Source organism: Nannospalax galili, unplaced genomic scaffold (assembly GCF_000622305.1).
Source record: "Nannospalax galili isolate Female #2095 unplaced genomic scaffold, S.galili_v1.0 scaffold471, whole genome shotgun sequence".
Classification (NCBI taxonomy): domain Eukaryota; kingdom Metazoa; phylum Chordata; class Mammalia; order Rodentia; family Spalacidae; genus Nannospalax; species Nannospalax galili.
The window spans coordinates 101,649-121,033 of NW_008330333.1; the positions used below are offsets into that span (position 1 = coordinate 101,649).

Below are 19,385 nucleotides of genomic sequence, written 5' to 3' on the forward strand. Positions count from 1 at the left end.
TCACTATGTAGATCAGGCTGGCCTTGAACTCACAGAGATCCGCCTGCCTCTGCCTCCCCAGTGCTGGGATTAAAGGCGTGCACCACCACGCCCAGCAATAAAAATATTTTAAAAAATGAAAGGCTTTGCAAAACTGCGCATGAACTATCTCCACCTGGGGTTCTTTTCTCATGACTCAGGGTAATCATCAGTGTATTCTAACACTGCATCCCTGGTCCGAGCCTACAGCTCTATGTTGAGTAGCGGCCCTCACAAGTTCAGATTCTTTTTTTTTTTTTTTTTTTTTTTTTTGGTTTTTTTTGCAGGGTCTCCTTAGAGATCCGCCTGCCTCTGCCTCCCGAGTGCTGGGGTTAAAGACGTGTGCCACCATGCCCGGCTACAAGTTCAGATTCTTTAATGCACGAACTGTTCATGCCCAGCCTGTTCATGCCCAGCCACTGGTTTGGGGCAGTAGCAATATGACAAGCCACGCCCACTTCTGAGGACTCGGCCCCGGCCCTGCCCCTCCAGCTGGTCCCGCCTTGCTTTACGCTGAGAGTCAGGCCCCACCTCCACCCCTCCGCCTGTCAAACTTGCCCTCGTCCCGCCTCTCGCCGCTCCTGCACGTAGGCCCCGGTGCAGCCCGTTGTTATGACGACATGGTCGTAAATCCGCCATCTTCCTGCGGCGCGTTGCGACATGGAGGGCGCGATGGCAGTGCGGGTGACGGCCGCTCATACGGCAGAAGTCCGGGCCCCAGCTGGGCGGGATGCGGGCGAGGGCGGGGTAGCGGAAGCTACGGCCTTGTCCCCCGGCGGCTTCCTCGGGCTCCCAGCGGCCTTCAGCGAGGAAGGTAACCGGGGCTGGAGGAGCACAGCACAGTCGGGATGCGGGTGGTGCTGCCCGGGCCGGCGGAAGCCGGTGGGCCCGAGTTGCAGTTCACAGACCCTCCGGATCCAGGTTTCTCGAGTGTCTGCAAACCTTCACCGCTCTCACGGGCTTCCCTGCCGGCCGCCTCCCTCTGCTGGACCCAGGGGTACACTGCCATTGGCTCAGAAGACGCCCAAGGCTCCGGCCCCTCGGAGTGCATCCGGCCCAACGCTGCAGATCCTTCGCGCTCCACCGGCCTTTGGCTGCAGCGTCAGCCTCCTTGCTGGGGCGGAGCTGGAGCCTGGGGGCGGGGCCTCGAGGTTGCAAATATGGAACTGGGGGGACTCGGAGGCGGCAGAGCCTCCGAAGGACCTCCGTTCCCCCTACATGGTGGAGCAGTAACTCCAGGAATGTGCCGAGCACGCGTGATGTATCAGCTTTTACCATTCCTTAAACTGACCTTGAGAGTCGGACTATTATTACTACTCTTCACTTTAGGGATGAGGATAATTGAGGTTCAAGGATTGTAAAGTGGTTGGGTCACCCGTCTTGTTCCTAGAAGGATGGGATTGGACCCGGGACTGTGTAGCACCTTATCTTAGCCCTTTAATTTCTGGCTCGTAGGCGGATGGGGAGAGTTAAGGACACGCCTGTGTGCTGAGGGCTGTTTGGTTACGCTGAGGGTTCTCTTTGGCACTGATAGCTTTGGGAGATGGCTTAGGTCTTGTCTCTGAGCTTGTCCCACAGGGCTGTAGATCGGATCAGACAGGAAGTGGTTTGGCTAGTGATAATTGGAATGGGTGCTGCTCTTTGCCCCAACAGGAGTCATAGTCTCAGTGCAAATTTTTTTCTCCATTCTTCCAGCTTGGAGATAGGCAGTGACAATCTGAGTGGGGTCCCTTTGGAGGTTTTTGGGCCTGTCTGTGGCTTTGTCCCAGTGTGAAATGGACTGACTGTGCTCTTTTCTGGGTCAAGGGGCCCTTTCAGTAGCAATATCTCAGTGGGATGGATGGGAAGGGTAAGAGGGTGGTAGGCACCTGGGTGCTTGGTTTGCTTGGTTTGTAACTGTGAGCCATGTGGAAGAAACTTGCTCTTTCAGGTGGCCTGTGGGCAACTCATGGCTTGGGTTTGACCTTTTTTTTCCTTATTAATTTGTCATTGACCTGATTCCTCCTTTGTACTAGGCCTGGGTTTGACCATGATGTGGGACTGGGTGTGAGCTGATGGGAACTGGTAGGCTGTTATGGCGGCTGAGTGACCTTGAACCTCAGTCATTTTTCTAGGATGGACTTAGTCACCCATTTCCCCAGGGTCCTGGCATGATTAAGTTCTCAGGTGCTTATCACCTGGAAGTGTTTCCTGCAGGTTCTGGGACAGGTACAGTGATGGTGACAGGCCTAGATGCAGTGGACCTGGGATGTGGAATCCCCTGGAGTGCTTTATTCTTGTGATCTACTAGTCAGCAGGGTGCTACCCAATAGGAATCAGTGTCAGAGGGAAATGACAGCAGGGTGTTACCCAATAAGAATCAGGTCAGAGGGAAAAGAGTGGTTGGGGTATGGATATATTCCAGTGTTAGAATGTTTGCTTAGCATGTTCAAAGCCCTGGGTTTGTTCCTCGATACCATGCATATACATACACACAAAAAAATAGTAAATTTGATCAGGGGTGAGGGCCCCTGCTGGTCTGTGTTTTCTAAAAGCTGGCTCTTATCAAGAGCTTTGTGGACATCAGCAGGTATGCATTTCAACCCACTTTATCTTTATAGATGAGGAAATGACTTGGAGATTGTCATTGAGATGCTCAGGTGCATTGTTTTATTCTGGGATCAAACTCAGGGGTCTAGTATAGTATGCTAAACAGGTACTCTGCCACTGAGCTACATCCCGAGTTCCACCTAAAATCCGGGTCCTCTGCTGTTTCCAAACTGGCTTAAGTAAGTTCCTAAACTTCCTAGCCTCCCAGCACCAGAATGTGGGGATGCTGGGTATGACAGCTTCAGTATTTCCTTTCAGGGTAATTGTGTGTGGTCTTAGGTTTGGCCCTTTATTTCGTTATTAATTTGTCATTGACCTGTCTCCTCCCTTGTACCAGGCCTAGGCTTGACCTTGCTGTGGAACTGATTGTAAGATGATGTACAGGGTGCTTATTTCTCTATTACTTCTGCAGACCTCAAGAGGATAGGGTTATTCCCTGAGGTTTCCCAGCTCTGAATGTACCCTCTTCAGTGTGTTCTTAGAAGTCTCTCTGAGAGGGCAGAGGTACCAACTCTGGTTCTGATGCCATCTTTGGGTGTGTCTTGTCTCAGGCTAGAAGGGAAGCTGAATGAGGCCCTGATTTCCCCCAAACCCCCTAACAGCAGGCTTATTACAGATGAGGATGACGTGCATAGATGTGGCCGCTGCCAGGCGGAGTTCACTGCCTTGGAGGACTTTGTTCAGCACAAGATTCAGAAGGTCTGCCAGCGCACCCCTCAAGAAGCCCTGCCCACCATCCCTGCTGCCACTACATTGCTTGGCCAGGAGGTGAGCCTCTGCCTGCCCGCTACCATGCACACTCCTCTGGCTAGGCTCACCTGCCAGGAGGAGGAGGAAGAGGAAACAGAGTGCCTGGACCAATCTGTGCAGCTAGTGTCTGACATGTGGACAAATGGCTGTGAGTGAAGGGGGGCCAGGCTGTGCCACTAGGAGACAAGTGGTACTCTGTGGCTCCCTGGATGGCCTGGGGTGACTCAACCACTCAGCACCATGCACAGTTGGAGGACTGGGGTCCTTCCTTTCTTACATCTAAGGGTCTTAAGTAGAGAGATCATGGTTGCTTTTGTCTTTTTGCCTTATCTCCTATCCTGTACACATAGTTCCTGGAGAATCTCACAAAGCAGGGCCTCTTGGATCCTGGTACCTTGTTATAAGAATAGCCCACTTTGTTGAACCCCTATAATGTGCTTGGGGCTATACCCACATAATCTTACTAAATTAGCTTCCTTACCTGATGGATGTACCCATCATCCTCACTGAATAGAATTAAGAGGCTCAGGCCAGGCCTGGTAATGCAGGCCTGTAATCCCAGCTACAAGAGAGGCTGAGGTAGGAGGATTGCAAGTTCAAGTTCATCTTGGGTTGTAATGTAAGTTCAAAGCCAGCTTAGGGAGCAGAAACTCAAAATAAAAATGAAGAGGCCTAGTAATATAGCTCAGTAGTAGAGTGCCTGCTTGGCATGCACAGGACTCCAGGTTCAATCTCAAAATACCTTTACCCCAAAAGGGAAGGGAGGCTCAAAGAGGTCAGTGGCCTCAGGCTACCAGTAGGCACAGTGGTTCAGGTGACATAGGAAGTGGGCTGGCTTTCCCCAGCCTTGTGCTCTTTACTTATCCCTCATTGAGATAGCCTCCAGGAAGGTCTCATAACCCTGGGGTCCTTTCTTCTGACACCTGGCTAGAGCTGTTGTGTGTGTGCCACACCACCTTCACTCATGCAGCCAGAGCCCAGCTTCATGCTAGTTACTAGTACCTCCCTATGTGTACTCGGTGCTCTGCATCCAGGCAGTGGTGACCAGAGGTGTTAGATTGATGGGGCTGATCCCTTACTCTGGGGCCAGGCTGGGAGACAGGCTCAGAGCTGTACTCATGTGAGGGAAGAAGAGAGCCCCACCAGAGTCTTCCTGTAGGAGTGGACCAGGCCTTTGCTTCCCAAGTTCCCTCTTCCACGGGTTTGCACTGAGGGAGCCCAGGCTCTTCTCTGGAAATTTTGGAGCCCACAGATGCATCTCATCTGTCTTCTGACCCCATTGGTAGGTTGTGCCGACAGCGGCAGAAGCAGGCCCAGAAGAGTCCATCACTGTGGCCCACATCGTGGTGGAGGCCACTTCTCTGGCAGCAGATATCAGCCATACTCCTGACCTTGTTGGTAAGCCAATTGTCCACTGGTGGCCCTCAGCTCTGAGCCATCCCTGACTTGATGGCCTCCTGTAGTCAGGGCTGGATGATCTCTACTGCCCACATCTCGGCTCTCAAGAGCAAGGCCACAGAGGGGCCCGTGCCTTGGGTAAGCCCTCCCCTAGGCAGGCCCTGTAGGAGGAGGGTGCAGCAGCCACCAGGCTCTGCTAGGAAGGGGAGCCATGACATTGTTCACAGCCCTGGAATATTTACAGGCATTGGGAAGCATTCAGTTTGTGCACTGTCATAAATTAATCTCTCTTGCGTGCTTTCGCTGTCCTGATCTTCAGAGCATCTTCACTTCTCTGCCAACCAACCGGTTCCTGCTTCCTGTTCCTAGGCAGTACCTTTCAGTGTATCTCTGCATGGTCCACTTGCCCCAACAGTTGGCTTTGGAGGGTCAGTGGGGTGGACAGGGTGCCCCTGCTGCTTCAACTGACCCCGACTTGCTCCTTGATCTTGGCTTTCATCCTTTGTTGCTTGATTACATTGGCATGGGGATTACTGCCCTCATTCTTGCTGGGCTTTTATGAGCATACGACGCCAAGCCTCTTTAATGGCTGTGCTTTAAATTTAAGTGCCTCACTGATGTATAGTGGGAGAAGGGATGCTGAGAGACTTGGATTGGGTCAGGTGCTCATTGGAGTTCACTGAGTATGCAGGGGGCATTCAGAGGGCATCCTGTGTTTGAAGAGGTAGAGGTGCCAGAGACTAATTCTAGGAAAGGGATGAGTGGTTGAGTGTGCAGATGCCAGGGGAGGGTAATGGGGTTGAGCCCAAAGTGGTGTGAAATTGGGAAGGGAATGATCATTGCCCAGTAGGGACCAAGGCAGGTGGGTGAATGGGCAGGTGGACAGGAAGTAATTGGGGCAGTGTGTAGAACTTGGCCTTGGGAGGCTATGGGGATTGCCTGGGGCAGGAAGAGGAAGGATCTATTGAGAAAACCAACTTTGAGCTTGGGAAGGGAGACTGAGCACATTAGCCTCTCCAAGGAGTCGCCTAGACATCTATCCTGGTCTCCACTGCCTTTCTCAGTGTTCCTGCAACAGAGAGACTCACCTCTTGCCACTCAGGTTTAGGAATGTTGTTATGTGGGGGTGGGACCCTGCTCCTGACCTGGCACAGACCTTAGTTTCTGTGGTGGGTGGTGTATTTGGGAAAACAGGTTCACTGGGTTCTGGTGTATAAGCGGGCCCGGCCAGCTGGGCCCCTTTTCCACCTACTCCTAACCTCTGATGGTTTTAAGTTTTTGCTTTGTACAGTAGCCTGTTTGTACTTCAGGGACCCTCTTTGGGCACCCTCTGCCTCTGCTGTACTCTTTGCAGGCATTCTGGGCAAGCTGGAGCCAGGAGCTGCTTGTGGTGGCTGGATATCAGCTCTAGGCCCTTTGCCTCTGGTCTACACACAAACTTGAGTTTCCTCTTGGGCTGGTACACCTGTGTTCCTCCACCCATCAGGTCTCTGTCCTCTGTCTAGGGTGTTGAGCTAGAGTACAGGTGAGAGATGCCTTTAATTGGTTTTGAGTCACAGTGCTATTCATTGTTTTGAGAGAATGGCTTGTCAAAACAAGACCAGCTGTATGGAGATGGTTTCTAAGAAGTGGCTTCACAAATAGTTCCCACTTGTCACTTTTATGAGCAGAAAATGTCAAGTGTGTTTACAGCATAGCTTTGCACATTGTTAGATTTGTTCAGCACCCTGTGTGAGGTGGAAAAACCTGACTTCATTTCCTTGGGCCATCTCAGATGTCTGATGTCCTCATTAGGTCTGGGCAGGGATCTGGATTGGACAGACAGCCCAGCCAGTGAGCAGCCCGCAGAGCCATTTTTCCTTTATATTGGTGTGAGTGGGGGCAGTCAGCAGGAAAGATGCAGGGAGCTGAACTAGGATGTGTACTTTCTCTCTGCCTGAGCATCCTGTTGCAGAACATCCATGTCTTAGCTTAGGGGATAGTGTTTACTCGGGTTAGGTGTCCACAATGGGCACAGTCTGGGGGCCCTGAGCTTCAGGCAGCTGTACTGAATTAGAGGTGTTAAATCCCACCCTGTCAGGCTGCCTTTGGGGGCTAATGCATGGATTTTCCCAGTGCAAGTTGGATCCAGCTTCCAGACCCTAGGGCAAGGGTGATGTATGGTCTAGATAGTTCCATGGCCTCCAGTGGTCCGAATTGGGACCCCTGTGGGTAGGTCTTGAGGCTTATGTTAACTTACCTCTCCTTAGGAAGTGGGCATATCAAAGAGGTCATTGTGGCTGCTGAGGCAGAGCAAGGGGATGGCGACATGGCAGAGGCCCCAGGCAGTCCTAACCATCAGGAGCTTGGGCTTGTTGGGGAGGGCGAGCAGGCCCAAGTCAAGCTGCTGGTAAACAAGGAAGGCCGCTATGTATGCATGTTATGTCACAAGACCTTCAAAACGGTAAGCCCCTGTAGCCCTTGACTAACTAGCTCCCTTGCTTCCTACCACCAAAGGAGGTGCCCTGAGCCTCACTGCACCTCCCCAACAGGGCAGCATCCTCAAAGCCCACATGGTCACTCATAGCAGTCGCAAGGACCATGAGTGCAAGCTCTGTGGGGCCTCCTTTCGGACCAAGGGTTCACTCATCCGGCATCACCGAAGGCACACTGGTAAGCAACCTGAGAGTTGGAGCCACACACTAACCTGCTGGCAGGCTCTGGGGGACAACCTATAGCTGGCCTGTGTCCTCATGTGAAGAGAGACAGGGAATCCATGCTAGGACATTGTCCATTCTTTACCATGGGCCAACTGTTTTCTCCACAGATGAGCGCCCTTACAAGTGTGCCAAATGTGGAAAGAGCTTCCGGGAGTCAGGTGCACTGACGAGGCATCTCAAGTCTCTCACTCCATGCACAGAAAAAATTCGCTTCAACATGAGCAAGGACACGGTTGTGGGCAAAGAGGAAGTACCTGCAGGTCAGCCTGGTGAGGAGCTGCCCAAGTTTTCAGTGCTGTTGTTCCCAGCATTAGCTGCCAGGCTCATCATGGGCTCTGCCTTAAAGGGTCCAGTGACTCCACTGTGGGGACAGTTCCACCATCCTCAGTGACAGGAGAACCCATGGAAACATCACCTGTGATCCACCTGGTGACAGATGCCAAGGGCACCGTCATCCATGAAGTCCATGTCCAGATGCAGGAGCTGCCCTTGGGCATGAAAGCCCTGGCTCCAGAGGTAGGGGCTTCTCTGCCCTCTGCCTGCTCTGCTTTCAGACACTGGTGTCAGCAGGACCAGGACAGACTTACACCTACCCCCTCTTTAGTAGATGGCATTCCACAAGGCAGGGAAGGGGCAGAGGAGAGTGAGCTGAAGTCTAGGGAGAAGGGGAGGGGGCTGGGCTTCCCTGAGTGAGAGCAAAGGCAACTGGCAGTGCACTGAGGGGCTCCTGGGTGGGTCTGTCATGAGTCTGCCATGTGGGGCGGCTGCGGGTAAGTGCCTGTGCTGGGCTTCCTGGCAGGCCTCCCTCCTCCTTTCCCTCCCTCTACCTCCCCTGCAGCCCCCAGGCCCAGAGGACCTTCCCTGTTCCAGTGAGAGCAACCGTGAGAACCTGCTACACCAGGCCATGCAGAATTCTGGCATCGTCCTGGAGCGGGTCACTGGGGAGGAGGGTGTCCTGGAGCCGGCCCCTCCCTCTGGGTCCAGTCCTCAGTCTCTGGGAGATGGATCCCCGGAACTGCCACTGCTGGAGGTGGACCAGATGGAGACAGTAAGTGTCTGGTGCTGGCATGTTCCTTCTCAGTGCCTGGTTATCACACTGGCCTGGGCTGCCAGCCTCCTCATGCAACAGAAAGTAGCATTTTTGTTTGTTTTGAGACAGGGTCTCATGTAGCCCTGGTTGGCCTGGAACTCACAGAGATTACCCTGTCTTTGCCTTTAAAGGCCTGTGCCACTCTACTCAGCTGTTTTTGCTTTTGTTTGAGACAGTCTTACATAGCCCAGACTGGCTTCCAGCTCCTTAATGTAGTCAGGGTTGGTGTGGAGCTCTTGGTCCTCCTGCCTACATCTCCCAAGTGCTGGGATTACAGGCCTGCACCAGCATGGGGCTAGAAAGCAGCATTGCTTCCTGCTGTAACTTTGCCCTCTGCTCTGTTGACTGCTTTTCCTGGGCCAGGAGGGAAGATGGCCACGGTCTTGTCTTTGGAATCATTGGGGCACAGCTTGCATTGGGTGCTAGAGGTCTGCCTGTGGTTCCCCAGCAGGTGGCCAGTGAGGCCTCAGCTGTGCCCAGGACGCACCTGTGCCCTCAGTGCAGTGAGACTTTCCCGACAGCAGCCACCTTGGAGGCCCACAGAAGAGGCCACGAAGGTGGGTAGGTCCGTGGGTAGGCAGCTGGGGGTCAGGTGGGCTGTGGGTGGTGGACCTGGCCTGATGTTGCATGTGGCCCCAGGGCCGAGGCCGTTCACCTGTACACAGTGTGGCAAAGCCTTCCCCAAGGCCTATCTGCTCAAGAAGCATCAGGAGGTACATGTGCGTGAGCGCCGCTTCCGTTGTGGAGACTGTGGGAAGCTTTATAAGACCATCGCCCATGTGCGCGGCCACCGGCGTGTCCACTCAGATGAGCGGCCCTTCCCTTGTCCCCAGTGTGGCAAGCGCTACAAGACCAAGGTGGGCCTCTCGTCCCTGGGTCCCGATGCGTGACCCCCGCCCTCCACTCCTCAGTCAGAGGGGCTGGCTATACCCCTTGCCTCTGCCACACCCAGAGGTGGGGAGTGGGTAGGAGGCTGCAGTCTTGTGGCTGAGGTCAGGCTGTCACAGACTGGGTCTCCCTAGATTGCCCAGCAGGTGCACTTCCGGACGCATCTGGAGGAGAAGCCCCACGTGTGCCAGTTCTGCAGCCGAGGCTTCCGGGAGAAGGGCTCGCTGGTGCGACATGTGAGGCACCACACAGGCGAGAAGCCCTTCAAGTGCTACAAGTGTGGCCGTGGTTTTGCAGAGCACGGCACACTCAACCGGCACCTGCGCACCAAAGGTCTGGGCCAAAGGTGGCAGGAGGGGGTGAGGGCTGGGATGGCCCGGCCCTGACTGAGCTCCCCGTTGGCAGGGGGCTGCCTGCTGGAAGTGGAGGAGTTGCTGGTGTCGGAAGAGAGCCCCTCGGCAGCTGCCACTGTGCTTGCAGAAGACCCCCACACTGTGCTGGTGGAGTTCTCGTCTGTGGTGGCTGACACCCAAGAGTACATCATTGAGGTGGGTGTGGGGCTGCTGGGGCAGGGATGCATTTGCGTCAGCACAGGCTGACTTCTGACTGTTTCCCCAGGCCACTGCAGATGACACAGAGACCAGTGAAGCCACAGAGATCATCGAGGGCACCCAGTCTGAGGTGAGAGTCTGGGTGAAGTGTGGCAATGTCGTCTGACCACTGAGCAGCCCCCGAGTCTGAGCCACGGTCTTTGCAGGTGGATAGCCACATCATGAAGGTGGTGCAGCAGATTGTGCACCAGGCTAGTGCTGGCCACCAGATCATTGTGCAGAATGTGACTATGGACCAGGAGGCAGCGCTGGGCCCAGAGGCAGCTGCTGCCGACACAATCACCATTGCCACTCCTGAAAGCCTTACAGAACAGGTGGCCATGACACTGGCTTCAGCTATCAGCGAGGGCACTGTGCTTGCAGCCCAGGCAGGTACAAACAGTACTGAACAAGCCACTGTGACAATGGTATCATCTGAGGACATTGAGATCCTGGAGCATGGAGGCGAGCTGGTCATTGCCTCACCAGAAGGCCAACTTGAAGTGCAGACGGTCATTGTATAGCATGGGATCCTATGGGGTCCCTGCAGGGCTACACGGAAGACAGCCCAGAAGTTTAGACATCCAAAGGAGATCGAATGTGTGAATATGCAAAATTTTCTTGTTGCTTTACAATAAAACATAAAAACCTTCAGCTTGTGATGTTGGGATAGAGGCCACTTCTGGGGCTGGTACTACTGTCATAAGTACCCTCTGGACATACCTGCCTGCACAGGCCACCCTCTAAACATACACCTGGCTACAGCCCTGGTGGTACCTTAAGGGTGTGTGGGTGTCTCTGGCATGCTGATGTACAGCCTCTTGATGCTGCCCTACCCAGCTGGATCTGTGACTCCAGCTTCCTCGGCCCTGTCAGGATGTAAAGTGCTCTTTCTCAATATCTGACTGGGGCTGCCAGGGATTTGGGGATTGGTCTACAAACCTAGGACTCTGGGTCAGCCTGGCCAGGTGAAGCTTTTCCCTGAGATGAACTGGAATTGGAGAAACAGCAGGAGATGCCAGACCAGGGTAGGGCTGGTCTTTCCTGATTTGTCAGCCTGTTTCCCTAAGGGGATGCAGCTCGAGGCAGATTCTGGGCCATCTAGTTTCCAAGAATGAGGCTGGCCATGAACCTGGCTGCCTCTCATGTAGTGCTGAGGCTGTTCTGGGAATCTTCCAGGTGTTTCTGCCATGGTTCTAGGTCAGTGGAGCTGGCTTAGCATCTGCCATGTTCCTTGCTCTTTCCGGTCTTTGTGGATTGAAAACTAGGAGTTATGGCATCTACTCTGTGGAAGGGGTGTGTCCCAGTATAGTCCAGCCCCTCCCTGGACCAGGGCCTCATATACCTGTGGGCGTTTTGGAATCAACTGCTGTAGGACCAAGACTGCATTTCATCTTGGGCCACAACAGTTCCCCAGTCTGGACTCTTGATTCCCACCTGCCTAGGATCTGTGAGTTTCTGACATCACCTCAATCATAGCCCAGGTACGTCTAGGGGCTGGGCTGAGCTGAGCTGGGGCAGGATGGGAATAGAATCCTTCCATTCTTGGAATGAGAGATCCTCCCCTCCTTGCTCTGGGAAGACATGGAGAGTATATGGGTGTAGGCCAGCACTGAATACTAGACGCAGCTGACTATGCTCTGGCTGGCATGGGTCAGTGTTACTCAGACATGCCTGTCCCCAGGCTTTCTACTTTGGTATGGATTGGCCCCGGGCCCTATTAACAGTACTCTGGGCTCTGTGGGCCACTGGGGCTACTGCGCTGCGCATTGGAGCCTTCAACATCCAGAGCTTTGCTGACAACAAAGTGTCAGATCCGGACTGTGGCAGCGTTATAGCACAGGTAAGGCCCAGCATGGAGGCGTTGGGGAGTGGGCACACACGGATCACCAGCTAGGCTCCATGGGTGAGTAGATGCAAATTTGGGTTCTTCCCCCAGATCCTAGCTGGCTATGACATCGCCCTGGTGCAGGAGGTCCGGGACCCAGACCTGAGTGCTGTCTCCCTGCTCATGAAGAAAATTAACAGGTGTGGAAGGCAGGACTCAGCGCGGTGAACCCAGTCACTATCAGGCTTGTTGTGGTGCCTTAACCCAGGGCCTGGCTCCTCTCTCCACAGCGTGTCCAAGCATGAGTACAGCTTTGTGAGCAGCAAGCCGTTGGGACGAGACCAATACAAGGAAATGTACCTGTTTGTCTACAGGTGAGGGGCGGGCCACAGGGAAGGGATGTACCAGGCAGAGATGGCCAGTTCCACAGACTACCTGATCCTCTGCTCACAGGAAAGATGCAGTGTCAGTTGTGGACACGTACCAGTATCGCGACCCTGAGGATGCCTTCAGCCGCGAGCCTTTTGTGGTCAAGTTCTCAGCCCTCAGCGCTGGTGAGGTTGACTCCGCCCCCAGCCCCGCCCATTCCAGGCTTATCGCTCCCCTTACACTCCCCACCTTCCGTAGCCATGAAGGAGCTGGTGCTGATCCCGCTGCACGCAGCGCCCCACCAGGCCGTGGCAGAGATCGATGCTCTCTATGATGTGTACCTGGATGTGATTGACAAGTGGAGCACTGATGTAAGGGTCGGCCCCAAACCCATGTCTCTGGATATTGGAGGCACACTTTTGTGTCCGGGGGAGGGGAGGTGGGGCTGGACCACTGAGCACAGCTGAGATCTATAATGCCTTGCCCATAGGACATGCTGTTCCTGGGTGATTTTAATGCCGACTGCAACTACGTGAGAGTGCACGACTGGGCGTCAATCCGCCTGCGAAGCAGTGAGATCTTCAAGTGGCTCATCCCTGACAGTGCGGACACCACAGTAGGCAACTCAGACTGTGCTTATGACCGAATTGTTGTATGTGGCTCCCGGCTGCGGAAGAGTGTGAAGCCCCAGTCAGCCACAGTTCATGACTTTCAGGAGGAATTTGGCCTAGACCAGACCCAGGTGAGTATAGAATGGGGCTTGTGATGATGGATCCAGCTATCTAGTCCTGTAGGACATGCTAGCTTTGGAAGGTGAGAGGGCCCACGGACAGTCACTTCCCTTCAGCAAAGGTGCTTACAGCCAAGGATCCCTAGAGTGCCAGTCCCCTCAGAGGGGACAGTTGGCCTTTTTATTCCTGCCATATGGGGGCACATTGAGACCCCTGTAACACTTGAAGGCAGCATCAGGGGTGGACACCCAGACCTCACTGCCCCCTTTTCAGGTGGGGACAGCCAGAGGACAGGTTGCCCTACAGAGTTGCTGAGGTTTCACCATTCTCCTTCCAGGCTCTTGCCATCAGCGACCATTTTCCTGTGGAAGTGACCCTCAAGTCTCACTGACAGCTGAAGCATGGTCAGGACATACCACCTGCAGATCCTGACCACAAGGAATGGTCCCATAATGGATCATTCATGGTAGCAGGCCTCCCACTCATTGAAGATGCAGGGAAGGATCAGCTGGTGTGGACCAATGGCCCTGGACACATTACAGGATTACTCAGAGTCAATGTCCTCATCTCTAAGATGGGTTAACACCACCTACCTCATAGGGTTATTGTGAGGAGGAGTACCTGTAAAGGGTACCAGAGCAGTGCCTGGCATACATCAATGTACTTAATAAACAAGCCACTCTTGGCTAGGACTACACACAGGTTGGCTGAGGCCTCTGTTTTCTGAGGCCCCTGTCCTTACTACCCTTCTAAGTATACAAGCCCAGTGAGTCTGTTACCTTTGCTCTGAGAGTATAGGATGGCCTAGTCTGCCCACCTCATATCCTGGGGGAGCTAGCCACTTCCAGACCATGCTGGCCTGGCCCTATTCTTGTTTCCTCTGTGCAAACTGCAGATGCTGCCATGGCCTCATGGACCTGTGAATTTCAGAACAGGCCAGTAACAAACTTGCTCTCAGGGATCCTAAGACTAATCTAAATCAGAGGCTGTTGTCTCCTAGCACTTCAAGAGGCCCTCAGGGAAACTGGGCCTATGTCCCAACCAGTCAGCTCTTCTGGGATCTCCGGGGAGTGCCACAGCAAGGGCAGCTACCCAGAGCCTACACCCTTACCAGGGCTGTGTAGTTTCCTCACTAAAAACTTGGGTTCAACAAGGACTTAGAGGATGGGGGGCTTTGAGCTCAGATGGGTTATCACCTTTGGAGCAGGAAGCAGCTCTGTGAGCACAAGGCCTTCATGAGGTTTCTGGTTAAAACATCTATTTGTACCAGGCACGGTGGCGCATGCCTTTGATCCCAGCACTTGGGATGCAGAGGCAGGCAGATCTCTGTGAGTTCAAGGCCAGCCTGGTCTACATAGTGAGTTCCAGGACAGCTGGGGCTACAGGGAAACCCTGTCTCAAAAAGACCAAAAAAAAAAAAACCCCAAACCCCCCATCTATTTTTTTTTTGTGTGTGTGTGTGTGTGTGTGTGTGTGCAGGCCAGAGAGGTAATCCATCTTGTTTTGAGAAAGGGTCTCTCACTAGAACTCACTAATCAGGCTAGACTGGATGGTCAATTAACCCCAGGGATCTGCCTGTGCAGTAATGGGACTACAAGTGCACACAACCATGCTCGGCTTTTTATGAGGATGCTGGGATTGAACTCAGGGTCTCATGATAGCATGATAAACACTTTAAAGACTGAGTGATCCTCCTAGCCCAAGGAACAGAGTGTTTTAAGATAGAACAAAAGCTAAGAGCTTTTAAGTGGAAAAAATATCTTGTCTATAACCCACTTGGGGCCAGTGGGTCCCTGGAAGGCACATGTGAGTGAACACCCAAGCGCAGCCTTGCTTTAGCCTTTCTTTTGCTTGAGCTTTTCTAAGTACGTGTGCAGGGACTTCTGGATGGAGTCTCTGGAAATGAAGCTGACGAAATTCTGGATGTCAGCCTCCCGCTGCTTGATCAGGTTGTCTGCCATGGCCTTTTGCATCATGTTCTTGTTCAGCTGTCAAGAGTGGTCTAAGGAAAATGGTGTTACCTGTGACACTCACCTTCAGAGGCAGTGGGGCCTTTAACAAGTTCTTCAAGTATTCAAACACAAACTCTGGTAGAGAGTTTAGAAAATCACAGATAAAATGGAGTGTGGTGGCTCATGCCTGTAATCCTGCATTTGGAAAGCTAGGATGGGACAGGGAGTCCAAGGCCACCCTTATCTCAATAAACAAAAATAAATAACAGGTAAAAACAGATAGGATACTGTACAAATTGTTTTGTTTTATGAAGATAGTATCTCGGTCTATTGCCCAGAGTGGCTTTGAACAACTCCATCATGCCTGGCTCTCAATATTGGCTCTTTTGTGTCATTTTTGGGGCTGGGGACACAGTTCAGTGGTAGAGCACTTGTCTAGCATGCACAAGGCTCTGGGTTCAAGCCCCATCACCCCAAATAACAAATGTGTCATTTCCATTTTTTTTAAAAAAGCATTTTTCGGGGCTGGAGAGATGGCTCACTGACTGCTCTTGCAGAAGACCTGGGTTCGAATCCTAGCATCCACATGGTTGCCAACAACCCATAACTCCAGTTCCAGGGGATCTGATGCCACCTTCTGACCTCCTCGGACATTGGATGACAGAGGTGCACTTACATACATTCAGGCAATACACTGATACACATAAACTAAAAATAGTAAATTAAAAAAATTTTTTAAAGATTTTTCTTTTCAAAAAATATTTTCAGTTGGGCATGGTGGCACACACCTTTAATCCCAGCACTCAGGAGGCAGAGGCAGGTGGATTGATGTAAGATCAGGCCAATCTGTTCTACATTATCAAATTCCATGCCAGCTAGGGATACAGGGAGATCCTATCTCAAAAAGGCAAAAAAAAAAAAAATTCATTTTATATGTATGAGTGTTTTGCCTGCATGTGGACCACTTGTGTGCAAGACCCACAGAGGCCAGAAGAGGGTATCAGATCCCCTGGAACTGGATTGTTGTTAACTACTATGTGGGTGTTGGGAACTGAACCTTGGTCCTCTGCAGGAGCAATAAAAGCTCTTAACTGATGAGCCATTTCTCCTGCCTCCAAGATTTATTTTTATGTGTATGTGTATGTCTGTATGAGTGTATGCCAAGTGTATGTGGATAGCCAGAGGCCAGAAAAGGGCATCCAATTCCCTGGAGCTGGAATTGAAGACAATCATAGCTACTGGAATTGGGTGCTGAGAACCAAACTCAGGTCCTCTGGAAGAACAGGAATTATATTTCTGACAAGATTTTTCATGTCACTAAATACTCATTAGTGCATATCAGGGACTGGAAAACTGGCTCCCCAAGAGAGGAGGGTTGCCAGGAGGGCATGCTCAACTGGCTGATTGAAATATAAATGATTTTTACATTTTTAAATAGTTGAAAAAAAGCTGGGTGTGGTGGCACATGCCCTTAATTCCAGCAGAGGCAGTTGGATCTCTGTGAGTTCAAGGCCAGTCTACATAGTGAGTTCCAGGCCAGCTGGGGCTACAGGGAGACCTTGTCTCAAAAAGACCAAAAGAAAAGAAAAATAGTTGAAAAAGTGTCAAAAGGATACTTCATGACACGTGGGAAATACATGACACTCAAGTTTGGGTATCTTAGCTGGACATGGTGGTACATGCCTGTAATCACAGCATTTAAAAGGTGGAGGCAGGAGGACTATAAATTTGATCCTGAGATAAGTGATTGCTGCAGGGTAGTTGTAACTATATAGTGAGACCCTGTCTCAGAAAAACAAAGCAAAAACCAAGAAATCTCAGTGACCTGGGGTACAGCCATGCTGGCCAGTTGTGCTTCTGGATGCCCTCCTGCTCAAGAGCCACACTCAACATTTACCTCATGACCTGTGGAGCTGACCCCTATTCCTTATCATCATGGATATGACTGCTCCATTTCTTTTTCAAATTTTCTTTTTTGGTCTTTTTTTTGAGACAGGGTCTCCCTGTAGCCCCAGCTGTCTTGGAACTATGTAGACCAGGCTGGCCTTGAACTCACAGAGATCCACCTGCCTCTGCCTCCTGAGTGCTGGGATTAAAAGTGTGTGCCACCACACCCAGCTATTTTTTAAATTTTTTAAAAATTATTTTTATTTTATCTGTTTAAGTGTATTGCCTGCATATATGTAAATGCACCTGTGTCATGCAGTGCCTGAGGAGGTCAGAAGAGGGTGTTGGATGTCCCTGGAACTGAAGTTATGGACGGAGTTGTTAGCTGTCAATGTGGGTACTAGGAATCGAACCTGGGTCCTCTGCAAGAGCAGCCAGTGCTCTTAACCACTGAGCCATCTCTCCAGCCCCCTAGCTCCGTTTTTTTAAGCAGGTTTCCAATTGTCTTTGCCATGGGTTGAATAGCCACAGGAGCTACTTTTCAAAAGATTTGTCTGAGTTCTGATCACCCTTCTGGAACCTATATATATGGCCTGATTTAGAAAAAGATAAATATAGGCAATATACTCATACACATAAAATAAAAATAAAATATTTTTGATACAGGCTCGAATACTAAGTCCCATGTTCCCAAAGGAGCCCACAGTCATGTTCTCGGGCATGACAGTCTGGATGCCACACTTCTGTCTCAGTCTATCTTTCTGGTCCATCCGTTCAGATACATCTGGTCCAGAGGCAGGAGGCGGGTTCTGTGGTGGTTCAGTCAGGCCTACCTGGCTTAGGTAGGTAATGGTTTTAGAGGAGATACAAGATTCTAGAAAGCAATCACTGAGGCCCACCTGAGCATAAACTGGGGAAACCAGGTAGATGGGGTTACCCTGCAGGCTAAGCCCCAGAAAGGTAAGAGAGAAGTAGGAAATAGTCTCATCTGCCTTGCAGTAATGCTTTTGTCATTAACAAAATTGTCTGAACAAGCAATTCCCATAGTATTTTAACATTTAACATGATAGGGAATCTGGGAGCTAGTGAGATGACTCAGGTTAAGAGTGCTTGCTGCTCTCGTAGAGGACCAGTTTTCGGTTCACAGTACTCAAGTCAGGTGGCTGCCCACAACCACCTGTAACTCCAGCTCCAAGGGATCTGATTCCCTCTTCCAGTGTCTACAGGCAACTCTATGCATGTGTACATGCACATACACACACATATACACACACACAGAATCAAAAATAAAATGAATCTTTTTTTTTTTCTTTTGGTCTTTTTGAGACAGGGTCTCCCGATAGCCCCAGGTGGCCTGGAACTCCCTATGTAGACCAGGCTGGCCTTGAACTCACAGAGATCTGCCTGCCTTTGCCTCCCGAGTGCTGGGATTAAAGGTGTGTGCCACCATGTCCAGCTTAAAATGAATCTTTAAATCTTTAAACAGGTAATATGTTTTCCTTTTACACAGAACTAGAAAACTTAAAAATAAATAGGAACAAAATATTTAAGAAAATACCAACCCTAAATACTATCCTATAGGTTCCAAGGATTCTGACCCAGTGGCTGGGCCAAATCCTCATTAGGAATGAACTTTAAAATGTCCTGAGATTTCCAGGTGTGGTGGACAGCTGGGGCTACAAGTCTCAAGAAAGAAAAAAAAATGTCCTGAGATGGGGCTGAAGAGATGACTCAGCCATTAAGAGTCCTGGTTGCTCTTGCAGAGGACCTGGGTTTGATTCCCAGCACCCACATGTTGGCTAACAACCATCTGTAACTCCAGTTCCAGGGAATCTGATGCCTTCTTCTGATCTCCACAGGCATTGCATGACACGGGTGCACCTATCTACATGCAGACAATAAACTCATACACATAAAATAAAATTAATAAATTTAAAAATATCCTGAGAGTGTTTGTGATGTAACCCAATTAAACAGGCCATAGGTAAAACCCTATACCCAAACCCTCTTCCTCTCCGTTGTTGATCTTCCACCTCAGTGGTTGGCAAACCTGTTCTATAAAGGTGTCAGCACATATGTTCAGCTTTGCAGGCCACAAAGTCACTGTCACAAGTAGTCAATAGGAAGGCAGCCACAGTTATAGAATGTATACAGTCGTGTCAGAAGAAACTATGGGGCTTGGAGAGATGGCTCAGTGGTTAAAAGCACTTGCTCTTCTTCCAGAGGATATGAGTTTGGTTTCCAACACCCATGTTGGATGCTCACACATATACTAAAGTAAGTAAAATTAATGGTTGGTTGCTTTTTTTGAGAGGTCTCCCTATAGCCCCAGCTGTCCTGGTACTTGATATGTAGACCAGGCTGGCCTTGATCTCACAGAGGTCCACCTGCCTTTGCCTCCCAAGTGCTGGGATTAAAGGTGCATGCCATGATGCCTAGTCCAAGTAAAATGTAACAAAATATTTTTAAAATATATTCTTTAATATTTTATTTTTTATTTTATGTGTATGAGTATATTGCCTGCATGTATGTGAGTGTACCAGTGTTGTACAGTGCAGGTAGAGGTCAGAGAGGGCATTGGATCCCCTGGAACTGG

At 51.1% G+C, this 19,385-nt stretch overlaps 2 protein-coding genes across 8 annotated transcripts; both read left to right on the top strand.

Annotated features, from left to right (window-relative positions):
* Positions 1–328: 328 nt before the first annotated feature.
* On the top strand, positions 329–10,676 carry LOC103743753 (transcription factor E4F1). Of its 7 annotated transcripts, none has more exons than XM_008845234.3 (14): positions 329–832; positions 3,224–3,375; positions 4,644–4,755; positions 7,005–7,198; positions 7,287–7,407; positions 7,562–7,723; positions 7,801–7,970; positions 8,293–8,502; positions 8,993–9,101; positions 9,184–9,401; positions 9,567–9,765; positions 9,838–9,980; positions 10,051–10,113; positions 10,190–10,676. In XM_008845234.3, exons 1-14 carry the CDS (start codon positions 679–681, stop codon positions 10,544–10,546), a joined length of 2,364 nt encoding a protein of 787 aa, XP_008843456.1. In that variant the 5' UTR covers positions 329–678; the 3' UTR covers positions 10,547–10,676. The 7 variants fall into 7 exon arrangements, with proteins under 7 accessions (XP_008843456.1, XP_029425608.1, XP_008843449.2 ...); XM_029569748.1 differs by having other exon boundaries at positions 9,579–9,765; XM_008845227.3 differs by having other exon boundaries at positions 8,996–9,101.
* A 117-nt stretch (positions 10,677–10,793) lies between these two features.
* Positions 10,794–13,645, top strand: Dnase1l2 (deoxyribonuclease 1 like 2). The gene is given in 7 exon segments (XM_008845271.2): positions 10,794–11,865; positions 11,962–12,050; positions 12,141–12,224; positions 12,304–12,409; positions 12,411–12,590; positions 12,710–12,961; positions 13,288–13,645. Coding segments are annotated over 7 exon segments (909 nt in total). The 5' UTR covers positions 10,794–11,721; the 3' UTR covers positions 13,342–13,645.
* The last annotated feature ends 5,740 nt before the right edge of the window (positions 13,646–19,385 follow it).

Bases quoted from the DNA above. Each gene is read 5' to 3' on its own strand.
- LOC103743753 (XM_008845234.3), top strand. From the start codon at position 679: ATGGAGGGCGCGATGGCAGTGCGGGTGACGGCCGCTCATACGGCAGAA. The intron at 7,971-8,292 runs GTAGGGGCTTCT...CCTCCCCTGCAG, and splicing joins TGAAAGCCCTGGCTCCAGAG to CCCCCAGGCCCAGAGGACCT. The intron at 9,102-9,183 runs GTGGGTAGGTCC...ATGTGGCCCCAG, and splicing joins CCACAGAAGAGGCCACGAAG to GGCCGAGGCCGTTCACCTGT.